We start from the raw sequence: 16,357 nt of genomic DNA, 5'->3' as shown, positions 1-16,357 counted from the left end.
TTAATGTCAGCAAAACATTACAATTATTATTTACAATGGACTAAGCTTAGCTAACAGACTCATTTCCACCACTCATGTCATGGACCACACCCACCTTTTCTTTTGAAAGACTGGGTCAGGGTCGGCGTCATGGGGGGTCATTCGCGGGCCATTGCCCCCCAAATGAGTCACTGTGCCCCCCCAACGCAGGGTTGGCAAGCCTTGCCACTTTGCCGTTTTTTTCTTTTTGTAATCATATAAGTGAAAACGTTTCCACTAAAGGTTTTTTGTGTGAAATACATCAGAAATAAAGAATACAAATATAAAACACAGCCTGAGGTGTGCTCACTGCTGCTCTCTGATTGGTGTGTTGCTTGACCAATGACCCCCGACCTTTTTTTTGTTATCATTACGTGGCTGTGTGTTTAGATGAAAGCCCAGTGGCGATCTGTTCATCTGTTATACTGATTATACAGAGTAAAGCCATCGAAAATAATATGATATACAGTACAGTACAAGTACATGGGTCTCTGTGTTTCATTCAAGCTCGGCTCTGTGTGTGTGTGGCACGAGCGCATTTTGTGAGTTCGCGAGCGGTAACGTGTAATGTTGCTAGCATCTGGTTAGCTAGCTATGCTAACGGATATAAAGGGCTGTTTCTACACCAAGGTGGAGGAGAGTCCTCTCCTGTCAGACTGTGAGGATCTTATAACGTCAGCTCAGTGAGGTAAGGACTCTCTCAGTGTTTAGATAGTTCACTTTAGTGTAAGTTATCTCAGTGGGTCTCAAACGGTTTGGTCACCATTTATGTAAGTATTTTCGAGGAATACCTTTATATGATCATTATAGTTATTAAAGAGAGAATAAATAAAAAACGGGTATGAAATACTATAGGACAGTAACACAAGAATACAGTTTAAAAGGGGAATGATTAGTAAAATATCCATAAAGAAAAAGTAAATCTGTGTACAGTTCTGTTTCATATGGATGCTGAGTGTAGGCTATCCATAGATCTCTTCATTTTGCTCTCAAAGTGCACCAGATTGATGCATTTAACTTCAATATTTTAAAAATAATCTTCCCGGGGCAGCATGCCCCCAGACCCTCCTAGAGGAGGTTAGGTCCACCCCCACCTAAAACATGTTCACATGGATAGGATACTAAATACATTTGCACACTTTTTATATGGTGGCCTATGTCCATATCAAATCAAATCAAGTTTTATTTATATAGCACATTTTTCAACGATTTTTGGTCGAGCCAAAGTGCTGTACATATAATAAAAAATAACCTACAGTAAAGACACTTTACAGCAAATACAACAGCACAGTTTGTGCAGAATATCAGTATGAGAAAACGACACCCTCTGTCCTTATATGTTTCTGTTTTGGTGGTCGTGCCAGCCACAACCGTGCATGTATGCACAAGTCATAGGTGCGCTATACAATAGCACTACACCCCTGCAATGTGTGTGAAAGACAATAGACTTTACAGCATGTTTTTTTTAATTGAAGTTGCGTTGGTGTTTGTGTGTTGGTTGTTGACGGCAGTGTGTGCCCCCCCTTGGTAAATGATTTCCCCCCCATTCGATTTGTTCTAGAGCCGACCCTGGACTGGGTGACATACTGTCACCCTTTAGTCCCTCTCTCTTGTCTTTCTCTCCTTTCTTTTCTTTCTTGAAAGCCTGACTTTGTTAGTCGTTGAGACATCGTACACACGTAAGTACTAGCATCCCTGCTCACATGCTCTCACTCTGCTAGAAAGGGCCCTGCACAGCGTTTGGAGGCAGGACCAAACCATTACATGTAAATAGAGGGGGGTGTTCGATGCTTTGGATAATTAACTTTTGGAAGAAAATAAGTTAAATGAATCGTAAGTTTAGTGAGTACATTATCAATATGATGTCATTTTAATGTTAATTATTGATGATTGATGAAAGGTTACTTACATTTTTTTTCTTAATGTTCTAAAAATATTTGGGGCCCCTGTCAGTCACGGGCCCTTAGAATCGTCCTAACTTTTCACCCCCTTACGGCGCCCCTGCATGTGAGCCAGCCACTGTCCCCCCACTGCCTGCGACATGCACGTTCCTCAGCCTGCGAGAGATGCGTCTGTGAACACTGCGGTGTGTGTCGTCACTCTGCTCAGGGGCACCCCCACTGACAGGACGTGGAGATTTTTCCAGTAGGTCAAATCCAAAACCACGGAAGGAGGAATGAACACCATGCGTCTCCTCTGACGCACGGGGTCGATGCACAGACGAATAAACCACCTCTGGAGTCTCCTCACTATGAAGGAGACCCAGGGGAATCACCAGGTGACCAGCTGATATCATGTCTAACAGCTGCATCACGGAGAGGGGTGTCACCGCCCCGCGGGGTGTGACGCGCCGGAGGAGAGCTGTCACTTTCTCCCCTCTCCGCTGTGAGAGTCGCGCTCTCATGCGGGCTGAGTTCAATTCCACTCCCAGTTAAAAAGATAACCTGGGAGGGACGAGGACAGCTCTTCTTCCAGTTGATAATGAAACCCAGGTTTGACAGATGAGATACGAGCTGTATCGTCTGAAAAACCGCTTCCTCCCTGGAGCGAGCCAGCCACAGCCGGTCGTCCAGGTAAAATAACACTCTCATCCCCATTCTGAGTAGCTGCTCCAACCGTCTCCAACCACTTTGAAAAAGTGCGTGGAGCCAGGAATGAGAAACGCAGGAAATTGCTGTGTTTCGGGATGATGGTTACGTGGAGGAATGCATCCTTCAGGATTATGGATGTGAACCAGTCTCCCTGGTGAACACACTCCAGCACCTGTTTGGTCGTCAGCATGGGAAAAGGCCATTCCCTTGTTGGACACTGACAGATCGAGGATGGATCTCATTCCCCCCGCCCCGTCTCCTTCGGGACCAGAAAATACCGGGAGTAAAAAAAAAACTGATTTTCTTCCCCACGAGGAACCCTGGAAAAAAGCTTTCTTTTAACAAGAGTTCCTGCCGGAGCACGAGACACTGTTCCCGGGATGACAGGGTTCCCTGTATCCCGTAGAACTGCGGGGGGGAGAGGCGAACTGCAGAGACTATCCTCTGCCCATCCGCCTTCTCATCCATCTGTCCATCAGACACACGCGCCGCCACCCTGAGTACCATACAGTACTCTGATAGCGCCGGGTATACATTCTCTGGATGTGCTGTGGTTGGTGGCAAACCACACGCATTTCACACAGGCTCTCAATATGTGGCCGTTTAGGAGAAGACTCGTAAACCGCGCATTCACGCTCAACATCACTAAGGGATGAGCGGAGGTGTGTGCAGTGCTGTTCACACAATGCGTAATAATGGCCCTCCGTGGGCTTATTACGACCGTGGGTAGGAGGTACGTCTGAGACAGAGAAAAAATCCGTGCTGCCTAAACCCAAAAAGTTTAAAGGTAGACGGATTGAATAGTAAGCCCTGCTGTTTTATTAACCGATAAGTTAAAAAACCCAGCCGGCTTAGGCAGCGAGCCATGCTGCCAAGTAACCAATAGGCTATTGGCAGCCGGCTTAACCGGGGAGCCTTGCTACATATTATCTTCCATCTGTCCATTGAACACACGCGCCGCCACTCAGCGCGCCAACCTGCTCTGGATGTGCTGTGGTTGTCATGGTGACGAGCCACGCCAGAGCCCTCCAGACGCTGCATTTCACACAGGCTCTCATTATGTCCACTGTAACACATTTTCCTGTCAAATAACAGTAAAGTGCCGGCAGTCTCTTCACAGACGCCTGCACTTCACTGTAATACCACAGTACTCATACTGTGAAATGACTTTACAGCCTCTTACTGTAAAAAAAAAATACAGTATACTGCTGTATTTTTTCAATTAACAGTAAAATACTGGCAGCAGAGACGCCAGCAATACACTGAAATTATGCAGTATTCATACTGTTGAACAATTTCAGTTTATTACTTTCAAAAATTAAATAATTCACAGTAACATTCTGGTTAGGGGGCTGCCAGTAGATTAGTGCTGAAAATTGGCTGTAAAATAACAGCAATTGCTTACAGTGTTAAACTGGACACCGAGGTGCGTTCACGCTCAACACCCCTAAGGGATGAGCGGAGCTGTGTGCAGTGCTGTCCTCACTGTAATAATGGCACTCGTGGGCTCATTACGACCGTGTGTAGGAGGTAGGTTTGGGACAGAGGAGAAAAACCGAGCTGCCTAAAAACCAATAGGTTTTAAAGACAGCCGATTTATGCAGCGAGCCATGCTGCCTATAACCGACAGGTTAGGGGCAGCCGGCTTACCCGGTGGGCCTTGCTGCTTATTATTATTCATCTGTCCATCGAACACACGAGTCGCCACTCCGAGTAATATTCTGAGAGCGCACGACATGCTCTGGATGTGCTGTGGTTGTCATGGTGACGAGCCACGTCAGAGCCCTCGCCGCCGTTGCCCGTGAAGCAACCCAAGAGGGGCCCGGACCGAAAAGCTGCGAGGGGGCCTCCACACGCTGCATCTCACACGGCTCTCATCCTGTCTCTGTTTAGGAGAAGGCTTGTAAACTGGAAATTGAGGCGCGTTCACATTCAAACCTGCTGAGGAATGAGCGGAGGTGTGTGTGCAATGCTTTTCACACAGTGCGTAATAACAGCCCTGGGCTCATTACGACCGTGTGTAGTAGGCACATCTGGGACAGAGGAAAAAAACCGTGCTGCCTGCTAACCGACAGGTTAGGAGCATCAGGTTTAAACGTCAAGCCCTGCTGTCTAATAACCGCCTGGTTAAATACAGCCGGCTGGCGCCACGAGCCCATGCTGCCGCTAACCGACAGGTTAGGAGCATCAGGTTTAAACGTCAAGCCCTGCTGTCTAATAACCGCCTGGTTAGCTTGCGCCACGAGCCCTGCTGCCTGCTGACTGACAGGTTACAGCCGGCTCTTGCACCTCCACACGCTGTATTACACAGCGGCTCTCATCATGTCGCCGTTTAGGAGAAGGCTCGTAAACCGGACATTGAGGCGCGTTCATGCTCAAACCCGCTTGAGGAATGAACGGTGTGTGGAGGCATATCTGTGACATAGGAAACAAGCCCGTGCTGTCTAATCAACCGACAGGTTTTAAAGACAGCCGGTTTGTGCCGCGAGCCCTGCTGCCTAATAACCGACAGGCTATGAGGCAGCCGCTTACGTCATCCGGAGGAGAGCTCTCCTGAACCGGGGGGACAGGGAGATCTCATTAGGCGGCTGCCTTTCCGATGATCTCCGGGAGTTCCTGGAGAATACCGCCTATACGGCAGAGCCGAGATGGCGGATAGTGTCAGCCCGGCAGCCGAACCTATAGGCTCGGCTGCCGGGCCGACACCGAGCCCTGCCCTGTCTCCCCCGTCCGGAGGAGAGGGAGGATGGGGCCGGGGGAACCACATGGTGATCCGTGAATGGAAGGGAAGGAGTCGCCTGACTGCTGCCCGCCACTCGGATCCAATAATCAAGGGCTTGGTCCACAGAGTAAGACTCCTGGACTAGCCAATCATCCCCGGCCGCAGCCGCGAGAGCGTTCGCTCTCTGCTGTCTGTGGGCCAGAGGGAGACGGACACAATGAGTGCACGACACCTGGGGAGTGAGAGCCGCGTTTGCGTGCTCCAATCCCCAGCAGGACTCACCTGTATCGTCTGTGTAAAGCCGCTTCCTCCCTGGAGCGAGCCAGCCACAGCCGGTCGTAACTCATATGTCGGCTAACACCGAGCCCCGCCTCGCCCCACTCTGTATTGTACTATTGCAGAGTGTTCTGTATTGTGTATTGTTATTTTCTACCAGTAAAACAGATTATTGTTTAACCCTGATCTGGTGCTTTGAGTTTCTTCTTTTGTAAATTTGACTAGCTCATTAAAGGACGTGCGGAGCCGAGGTGGGTTTCAGACCACACTTTGCCCCAACAAAGCCTATGTTGTATGTGTTGTTTTTACACAAATACAGTTAGATGTTAACTGCAAACTTTGAAACTTGGCTTGTGTCTTTCTTTTATATCGTTTTTATTAATAATGTTGCATTGTGTGTAGGTGAAATTATAAATTGACACCCTACAGTGCTTATGAATCAACTCTAAATCAACTCTAAAGAGTTAAATATTGAGTTACATATCCTTAAGTGTTAATATGACTTTAACTCTATTTAGTGTTAACAAAAATAAACTTGTGGTGTTAACTTTTGACTCTGCAAGCTGGTGTTGCGTAAATGTAACACTGACCGATGTTGACCAGAGTTACATTTTAACTATAGCGAGAGTTGCTGGAACTATGTCCTAGTGTAAACTTTTGAACACTTTCAAAAGTGTAGTTTTAACTCAAAACAGTGTGGACCAATATAGACACTTTAAAAGTGTTGTATTTGACTCTATAAGAGTTAAATTAGCACTGCTGATTTTGCTGTGACATATGTTACTGACACAGACTACATGCAGCAACTGCAACAAGTACATCTGTGCTATACACACGAAGAAGTTCTGTACATCATGTGTTTCCTAAACGGACTTGCCCATCGACTCACATGATGTTCTGCAGCGTCACTTCATCAATATATTTTTCGGATATACTGTATTTTATGAATAGTGACTGTTAATTGTTTTTATTTGCTTTGTGTTTATACAGGGTCGGCGTCATGGGGGGTCATTCGCGGGCCATGCCCCCCCAAATGAGTCACTGTGCCCCCCCAACGCAGGGTGGGCAAGCCTTATTGCCACTTTGCCGTTTTTTTTTTTTTTTAATCATATAAGTTAAAACGTTTCCACCAAAAGTTTTTTTTGTGAAATACATCAGAAATAAAGAATACACATTTGTATTCTTTATTTATTCTTTATATGAAACACAGCCTGAGGTGTGCTCACTGCTGCTCTCTGATTGGTGTGTTGCTTGACCAATGACCCCGACTTTTGTTTTGTTATCATTACGTGGCTGTGTGTTTAGATGAAAGCCCAGTGGCGATCTGTCCATCTGTTATACTGATTATACAGAGTAAAGCCATCGAAAATAATATGATATACAGTACAAGTAGCCTACTTCTGGGTCTCTGTGTTTCATTCAAGCTCGGCTCTCTGTGTGTGGCACGAGCGCATTTTGTCAGTGCGCGAGCGGGTAACGTGGAATATTGTTGTTAGCATCTGGTTAGCTAGCTATGCTAACGGATATAAAGAGCTGTTTCTACACCAAGGTGGAGGAGAGTCCTCTCCTGTCAGACTGAGAGGATCTTATAACGTCAGCTCAGTGAGGTAAGGACTCTCAGTGTTTAGATAGTTCACTTTAGTGTAAGTTATCTCAGTGGGTCTCAAACGGTTTGGTGACCATTTATGTAAACAAGTATTTGCGAGGAATAGGCTACCTTTATATGATCATTATAGTCATTAAAGAATAAGAAAATAAATGAAAAACGGGTATGAAATACTATAGGACAGTAACACAAGAATACAGTTGAAAGGGGAGTGATTAGTAAAATATCCATAAAGAAAAAGTAAATCTGTGTACAGTTCTGTTTCATATGGATGTTGAGAGATGTATCCATAGATCTTCATGTTGCTCTCAAAGTGCACCAGATTGATGCATTTAACTTCAATATTTTAAAAATAATCTTCCTGAGGGAGCATGCCCCCGGACCCTCCTAGAGGAGGTTAGGTCCACTCCCCACCTAAAACATGTTCACATGGATAGGATACTAAATACTAAACACTTTTCATATGGTGGCCTATGTCCATATGTTTCTGTTTTGGTGGTCGTGCCACAACCGTGCATGTATGCACAGGTCATAGGTGCGCTATAAAATAGCACTACACCCTGCAATGTGTGTGAAAGACAATACACTTTACAGCATGTTTTTTTTAATTGAAGTTGCGTTGGTGTTTGTGTGTTGGTTGTTGACGGCAGTATGTGCCCCCCCTTGGTAAATGATTGCCCCCCCATTTGATTTGTTCTAGAGCCGACCCTGTGTTTATATCTGTTTTGTCATTTATATGGATGTTTCATTCTCTCTCTATTTCACAGCCAAATACTTTTGGATGTGTGGTTCTTGTGTTTCAATTGCTGTTAAATTGCTTTATTTCCTTCAGGGCTTTGATTATTATATGACAGATCAAAAATAATAAACATTAATGAAAAAATGTTTAATTTACATTTGTCCTAGAAAAAGCATGAGCAAAATGTAAACCTAGTTTTTATTAGTGTTTTTTTTTAACAAATTACATTTTTATCACAAAAAACGATGGACATTTGACAAATTTGATCTAGCAAAGAGTATTTTCCAAAACTAATCATATATTTCATTTATATTGTTGGGGAATGAGTTAAAGACAATATGGAATTGTGCATGTTGAATTTAGTTCTGTATTTTTTTTAAACCCTGAAATATGTCCCGGGTCAATTTGACCCGAACATTACCAAAGGGTGCGAAATGTGAACATAACACAAGGGTTAACCATAACCAACAAATGCCTAACCCTAACCAAGTCTTCACCCTAAAATTAATGATTCCCCTCCATTTTGTCCCCATGACACACACACACACACACACACACACACACACACACACACACACACACACACACACACACACACACACACACACACACACACCCACACACACACACACACACACACACACACACACACACACACACACACACACACACACACACACACACAGCGAGTTTACCTCCACATTATCCTCATCTTCAGAAATGTCTTCCTGTTCCACTTCACCGTGTTCTTCTAATGCATTCCACTCACTCATCCATTATTAGCTCCAAGGCTCTGAGCAGAATATCTTTTGGCCATTTTGTTGGTAGATAATTGTAGTTCTGCACTATACACTGTAATGGGAGGTTATCTCTCTGTTTAGTCCCTCCACTGGCGTGCAGGACAGTGCGAGAAAACGTAAAAATGTTTATACATTTCTGGAAGTTCTAGGATAGTTTTGTGTACACACTACAAAGGGTAAAGATCAAGGGAAAACAGGATCAAACAGCTTCTCTCTGCATACAATTGTGTGTGTGTCTGTGTGTCTTTAGTTTGTGTGTCCTGGTATAGTATCCGGGTCAGATTGACCCGAACCTCTTATGAAGGACATAAATGGGCATTTTTTCACAAGTGGAAACAAATAAAAACAATTCCACATGTCCTTCACAATAAATAAGCCCCGGCCATTGAGTTTCCGGTTGAACGAAAATATCCTTATATTTTTTTTTATTAATTGAAAATGCAAATCGGGTCAATTTGACCCGAACACCACACAAGGGTTGGAGCGGTTGGACTGGTCTGTAAAAAGTCATATAAACATAGGTCTGTTTACCAATGATTGGCAGGGTAGAGTGAAGATATTTTGCAATAGGTTAACCTACAAAAGGAATTAAAGAAGGAACTGCAGGCCACAAACAAGAAGAATGAGGCCATAAAGGGACAGAGGCAGTGTTGCCAGATCTTGTGAGAGACGCAAGCAAACAGTAACATGGAAGCCCTCAAAACGAGTTGGGAATAACAAAAACTCATATACAAAATGTGTAGGCTACGAATGCATTTTCCTTAACTAATTAAAGAAGTTGAAAAACGTGAGGACTTGATAAATGAACGATTTAACGTGGATACGACGAATTCAAGGTTCATATTAGGAGCCGGGAGAGGGGGCTAATATTCCAAGGAAAACTCATGTGACCTTAGTCTGATTAGTTTATCGAAAGTGAAGCAATGTGGTTCTTCAAAAACAAATGATTGTATATTAATTACTTTTATCTAGGATCATTTTAGTTTCTAACGCAAATGTATGACTTTATTATCTCAATATTCAAGGTATTCTTTCGTAAATGTACACTAAATCTCGGTAATTTGGATTTGTTTCCCTCTGATTATATACTTCTTTTCCGGCTTTGCTATTTATTATTTCTTTAAACTAATAATTGAGCCTTTTAGTATCGAGCCGTAAACAGATTCAGGAAAAATGTGACCAGACACAGATATTTGCTACCATTTGCATAGAGCATTATTTAATTTAAAAGCGATACATATACAGTCGGCATGGTCAGTTTCATGGTACAGTAGGCTACAGTACACAACAACAATGTGAATTCCCTTTTAAAATATGATACACTGTTTTTCAGCATAACTTAATCATTCAATATCAGCAGCGCAAGCATTTCCATTTCTCCTCAAATGACGTATCTTACATTGCAATTGATTCAAGTCATACATGTAATGAAGTGCAAATAAACACACCAAATGTAACACAATTAGGAGGATCATTTCCTTTAAAGACCAATGAGTCACATATCCATGTCTTTCTGGAATGTCAGTCTCTAGTCTTCTTCTCACACAAACATCTGGTGATATAAACAGATCTCTGTAAATCATATGAAGCTGTTAATAAAGTTTATTACTGACTGCTTTTGCTTTCAGGTAAGACAGTAAATTACATTCAGCTCACTTCTGGAAAGTAAGAGTGTTTTTAGAGTAGGAATGTCATTTTACAATTCAGCCCAAATTATAATATTGGTCTGGGTGAAAAGCAGGAAACTTTGAAGGTATTTTAAATATTCCTACAGAATACTCATATTGTAACAACTTCTCGAAAAAGGTTTTGTGACAGTGATCAATTGGGCACGCTCTGAATTAAGGTTTATAGGAGCATACAAAAGAAAAGGTACAAACATTATACAGATCATTTTTTCCCATGCATCTTTTTTAGGCAGAGGATGAAGATCATTTTAATATCTGGCGGAGATAAAAACAGAATGTGTTGGTTGTTAGGCTTTTTTGTTGCATTTTCTGGTTTCCCTGAAGGAACAGCATTACACAATAAGAGGGAACAGCAGTAAAGTCTGTCCACTGCTCATTAACATTCTGTTAGTTTGGTATTTACAGAGTTTTACAGATTAACTGGCTACAATCTGGGATCATGTTTTGCTCTCTGAACTCTCTGAACTCTCTGGACAGGAGTTTCTATTGAAATGCATAGCTGCAGAAAAGGGGGGAAAAGAAACCTCAAAGGTCATTGCAGTCATGCCATTTTCAGCCCTAAACCAATCACATGCAGTTTCCTACAAAGTGATTTGAAGTCAACACATTCCATTGCTGCAACTTGTGAAGAAAGTCTCCAGTTTCGCACAACGATTTCCTTCTAAATAGCTTTTGTGTAAACTGTAATGGCTGGATATGGTTACACACTGCTGCTGTAACTTGTTTGGCAGGAAACAAACAAAACATGGTTCACACAAGACCTTACAATGGAGGCGTAATCAAATGTTCCCAGACTGGTCTAAATGTCATCTGAGGATAATAAGGGTGGTCTTCTTGCAATCGCTAGCAGCTCTTTGCTCTTCCAGTAGCATGCACACTCTGTACATCGTATTGTATGCATGCATTCAATAATGTGCACAAAACAGTCTTCAAATGAGAAAATGTTCTGCTCTGGCCTGAATGATTAAGTGTTTTTTTAGTACCATGAAGACATCACAATATTTACAACTGGCAACAACATTAAGAGGCTCTTGAGGATAACCAGGCATTTTGTATTGGGCAATATAAAGAAACAAAAACCCTCATTATAGTAAGATAAGGCGCAAAGGTGTGCAACAATTTCATACACGTATCAAATGGAGTGGTTCATACTCTTGTGATTGATGATCACAGAAAAAAGCACACAATTATTGGAAATATAATCAATAAAATACAATCATAAATAACAAAAAGAAAGACAAGCTGTGCACAAACGCACAACAAAAACCCTGTCACACAGAATTCAGAGTTGTATTGTCTAATGAGGGGTCTCATTGACTTTGACCTCACTAAAAAGGTGCAGAACTTTTGTTCTTTACTTGGTTTAATAATGATCCTCTTGGAGTCATAAACACCAATCCTAGCACTTCCTCATCCCACAACAAGAAAAGCATGAATATCCCAACAAAGACACAACAACGTTATACGATGGTAAAGGTTGTTGATGTCACTGGTACCAGTGTGTCTGTGTATGTGTTGTTTGTCAAGGTAAAAATGGAGCCAGAGATAAAACATGCTCCAGTCTGTGGACACACCTGCAGGCTAACAAAGCAGGTCTGTGCACACAGGTCTTACACACACACACACACACACACACACACACACGACTGTAGAAAATGAACAATGGATGGACGGAATCCTGGCTCCACTTACTTCTTCCCACACTCTATGCAGTGCTGAAACTGGGCAAAGCTAAGGAACACCTGCTCCAGTGATATCTGGCTCACACAGTAGTCTTCAATCTGATACTTCTCTTTGGCTGCCTCCAAAGTGCCAAACACCTGTGTGGGAGTGGAGAATAGGGAAGGAGGTAAAAAAGAAAGCAGTGATAAATGGATGCATCTTTGGTGTTATTAAGCCTTTCTGCCATGATCACATTTAAAGCTACAGTCTTCCTTTTCTGACAATTAAAACAAGTAAATAGACATTATTTCTCCTTGTGTTCACACACAGTGACTTAACTTTCCCAACACATTTTTGAAAGCTAGCTTTAATGCTTTTTAGAATTACATGCTGTTGTAACTGTATTTTCAACATTTACATTTTCTGGGGTTGAACATTTTTATTGAGGTTATCAAATTGTAGCTTAGGTATTTAAGGGATACTATATACTATTCAGTCCACTAGAGGGAGCGCTAACACAGCACAAGTGCAGAGAGAGTAGAACTGTATAAAACCGTTACCTGTGCCCAGGATAGTGTTTTGTCTGTCAAATGATAGTGCACCATTCCCTGGTGCTCATCCTTTAGTTGACTTCCTGTGGTGGGAGAAATATTCACAGGATTAGATTAGTTTTGTTATAGACTACTTTGACAGTAAATCACCCTCAACTGTTTAACGTAGAAAACAGAAGATCATTTTATCTGCATGTTCGATTGAAGAACAATACTTTTCAAAGCAGCTACAATAATACATTTTGTTCATCATAAAACATTATTACATGTATGGTCTTTTAGATTTGATGGTTAAGTTGGTCACATATACAGAATTGTATCCTTTATACAGTAATGTAAATCATTTGTTTAGATGTTATTGTAATGGTTAGCCTCTGACCTGGGAAGGTACTTTCAATAAAGTCTTTAAAAAGCTGCAGGTCGCTGTCCTCCAGCTCAGCCTCGATGTGTACTTTGGCCAGCAGGGTGTAGCCACTGCCGAACTTGCTCTTCAGGTGCTGGGGACTCCCGAGGCACTTGAACTGCCCGTTGACCATCACTGCCAGCCGGGTGCACAGAGCCTCACACTCCTCCATACTGGTGAGGGAAGATATCAGAGGGACAGGTTAAAGGTGTAGTCATGTTTTCTGCTTTTCCTGCATCAATACGTAGCATGCAAACTCTCTGAGCATGTATTCAGATGTTTTATCTAGGTAACATTGGAAAAACCAAATTGTAATAACACTTTGAAAGTTCATTATTAAAAATGTTACAGTACAAGTACTAGTATCAAAACATACTTTAAGTACCAGAAGTAATTATGCATAAAAACAGGCCAGTAATTGTTTATTATATCATGTAACTGGATTATCATTTATGATGCATCTATTTTATGTCTAGTTGGAAGAAGTATCAATGCTAAAAGTGATTTTAAGTATAGTTTACTGTTGTTTTTGTATTGTTTTATTTATTTAAGTAAATTATCTGAATGCCTATTGTACCACTGAATATTTTCTTCTGAAGGAAAGCTTAGAAGTATGAATTAGCAAAAAACGAAAATACTCAAATAAAGGACCACTAGCTCTAAATATCAGGTCAGTATCTAATACATCTGTGAAGCTCACCTATGAGACGTGATGATGATGGCCTTTCCAGACTCCCGTGTGCGTGTCACAGCGTCCCACAGCAGCCTCCTGGCCACGGGGTCCATCCCTGTCGAAGGCTCGTCCAGGAAGATGACCGGAGGCCCACCAATGAGAGCCATGCCTGCACTCAGCTTCCTCTTGTTACCTCCACTGCACAAGTTGATAAGGACATATTATCTACATGCACCTTCTTAACAAAACAGGGCATCTTTCAGGCTAGTATGTGAACCATGTGACACAAAATAAATTGAAGAAAAGGCTGAGATATTTTCTTCAGTCTCCATACCTGTAGCTGCGGACCAGTTTGTCAGCATGAGGCTCCAGCAGCAGCGACCTCAGGACATTCTCCACGCAGCCGGACACATACCTCTCCGGTATTCCTCTGAGTCTTGAATACATACTCAGAGTTTCTCTTCCTGTCATGTGGTCCAACACGGCGTCAAACTGAGGGCAGTAACCAATGCGCTGCTGCACCTGCAATCCAGAGATAAATGTTTTCTATCAAATCATTGACCTTTAAAAAAGAAAACCCATGGTTATCGATTGATGGTTGATTTACCAGGTACGTCCTTTCCTTCTGTCTCCTTCTGCTCTTACCTTTTTAATGTCCCTCAAGATGCTGTATCCATCAATGTAGGCATCCCCAGAGGTCACAGTCTCATCACCAGTCAGCATCTTAAAAGTCGTGGTCTTGCCTGCTCCATTGAAGCCCAAGAGGCCGAAACACTCCCCTTTCCCCACAGCTAAAGACAGCCGGTCCACAGCGAGAAGAGTCGACCCGCTGCTGTACACCTGAGGAGGGGAGATAACAGTGGGTCTGTGCCACATTGTCATATCTCACAAAGCCACACACCTCAGGAGTCACACATATTGAAACACTGAGGCTGTGTTATCACGCGAGAGAAAAACTCCTGTGCTGCGTACCTTGCTGAGCTCCTGCATTACGAGGGGGCTGCCGACCATAGACTCTACCACCGGCTGACACTCCAGGACCCTCTTTCTCTCTTCAGCCACATCCCTGTCCTCCGGAAGCAGAGCTGCATCCTCTGTATGAGCGAACTAACACATATGGGTAGAAAAAAAATCAACAAAAGAAGTAAGACATTGTGTGACTATGGTACGATAAAACTTCAAGCATCGATAATGAACAAACAGATATCTTAGTACATGGGGAAATCAAACATACAGTTGTTATAGTTTATTATGTAGTAGCCTACAAAAGGAGACATTAATAAACACTTATACATAAACAAGATAAGATAAGCTTCGTTAATTTCATGAAAAAAAAATAGACTGCTAAAACTGTAATCACAATTCTAACTTTTTTATAGAAAAAGGCATTGAGAGCTGTAGCTAACTTTTAAATAAAACCATCCATTTCTCGATTAATCGCAATAATGAAACATGCATAAAGGGCCATAGATAGCGAAGTCTGACAAACTGAATCCCAATATATTTATTTAAAAGACGATCACTGCCTGGTTCACCGCTCACATAATCCATCTACCTGTTTATGTCTTCTGAACAGGGAGGTGACGAATCGCCGGAGCGTTCGGACACACTGCATCTCGATGACAAACAGCAGAATAATGAAGACTAAACCCTGTATCGCGAAGGCCACGGCGAAGCGTCCCACACCAGGTTCACTCATCGAGAAATAGTTTGGCTGGAAGGTAATGTCTAGAAACACAAAAACAATGTTATTATGGCATAAATATGAAGGGTGTACATACAATATGATCATTTCCTTTGGGTTTATTATAGTGATTCAAGACAGGGAAATTGGATTAAAAAAAATGTGTAAAGCTGTCAGTTTTGAATGTGTCGGGACATAAAATGCAATGAAAATAAAGAAATTCTGTTGGATCTGGGTGATTAAATAATGATCCTGATTGACCTTTTGACCCTGAGGTACATTATTATTCATATAATTATTGTCACAATAAAGATGAACCACCACCATTATCCCCATATATGTTTGTAATAGTAGACCACATTGTTTTTCCTAAAAGCATACGCTTTACCAAGGGCAAACACCGACTCTCCGAGGCTGCAGTTAGGTAGTACTTACTCCATATTTCACACGCTATCAAGCTGAATGGTGGACTGGAGTTGCAGAACGTGATAAATTCGTAGTTCTGGTAGAACTGGCTGAAGGACATGCCCAGGCAATAGTTTGGGAAGATCAGGAAAACCTTATCCAGCAAGTACGACAGGTGCTTCATTTGTAACTCTGGAAAATAAATTCAGAAGATATCATTGACAGGGATGGAAAGGGGAACAAATGTATTTGATTTTGTGTTCAAAAAGGGCACAGCCATGCCAGAAGCCCTAATGCTGGGAACTGAACCCAAATCTGTGAAGGGGTTGACAAGTGCTTTTTCCCTTTTTACCATTCACCCACTGCAATGCAGTGTATTTCAGCCAATTGCTTTTCAATACTTAAAAGTAGCTCAAAACATGAGGGCCCGAGCAATGGCAACCCATTTTTTATATTGAAAGAACATTTGGATAGAGTGGGGTTATATTTTACTTGATGACAAGACATCTACACAGCCACAACATCAGATCACCCTAAAG

At 42.4% G+C, this 16,357-nt stretch overlaps 1 protein-coding gene across 1 annotated transcript in view; it reads right to left on the bottom strand.

Moving 5' to 3' along the window:
- Nucleotides 1–9,944: 9,944 nt before the first annotated feature.
- abca3b (ATP-binding cassette, sub-family A (ABC1), member 3b) overlaps nucleotides 9,945–16,357 on the bottom strand; it is a 32,229-nt gene continuing 25,816 nt past the window's right edge. The window contains exons 23-31 of the mRNA XM_034219808.1: nucleotides 15,849–16,010; nucleotides 15,285–15,457; nucleotides 14,702–14,836; nucleotides 14,375–14,569; nucleotides 14,064–14,251; nucleotides 13,757–13,927; nucleotides 13,033–13,229; nucleotides 12,663–12,736; nucleotides 9,945–12,260 (exon numbers count right to left, since the gene is read on the bottom strand). Coding sequence (XP_034075699.1) covers nucleotides 12,129–12,260; nucleotides 12,663–12,736; nucleotides 13,033–13,229; nucleotides 13,757–13,927; nucleotides 14,064–14,251; nucleotides 14,375–14,569; nucleotides 14,702–14,836; nucleotides 15,285–15,457; nucleotides 15,849–16,010 — 1,427 coding nt within the window. The 3' untranslated portion in view covers nucleotides 9,945–12,128. The remainder of the gene's footprint in view (nucleotides 12,261–12,662; nucleotides 12,737–13,032; nucleotides 13,230–13,756; nucleotides 13,928–14,063; nucleotides 14,252–14,374; nucleotides 14,570–14,701; nucleotides 14,837–15,284; nucleotides 15,458–15,848; nucleotides 16,011–16,357) is intronic.

The sequence above is a fragment of the Gymnodraco acuticeps genome, unplaced genomic scaffold (genome assembly GCF_902827175.1).
Source record: "Gymnodraco acuticeps unplaced genomic scaffold, fGymAcu1.1, whole genome shotgun sequence".
Lineage (NCBI taxonomy): Eukaryota > Metazoa > Chordata > Actinopteri > Perciformes > Bathydraconidae > Gymnodraco > Gymnodraco acuticeps.
Note: the sequence above shows the minus strand (reverse complement) of the source record. Positions and strands in the feature narration are given on the sequence as shown.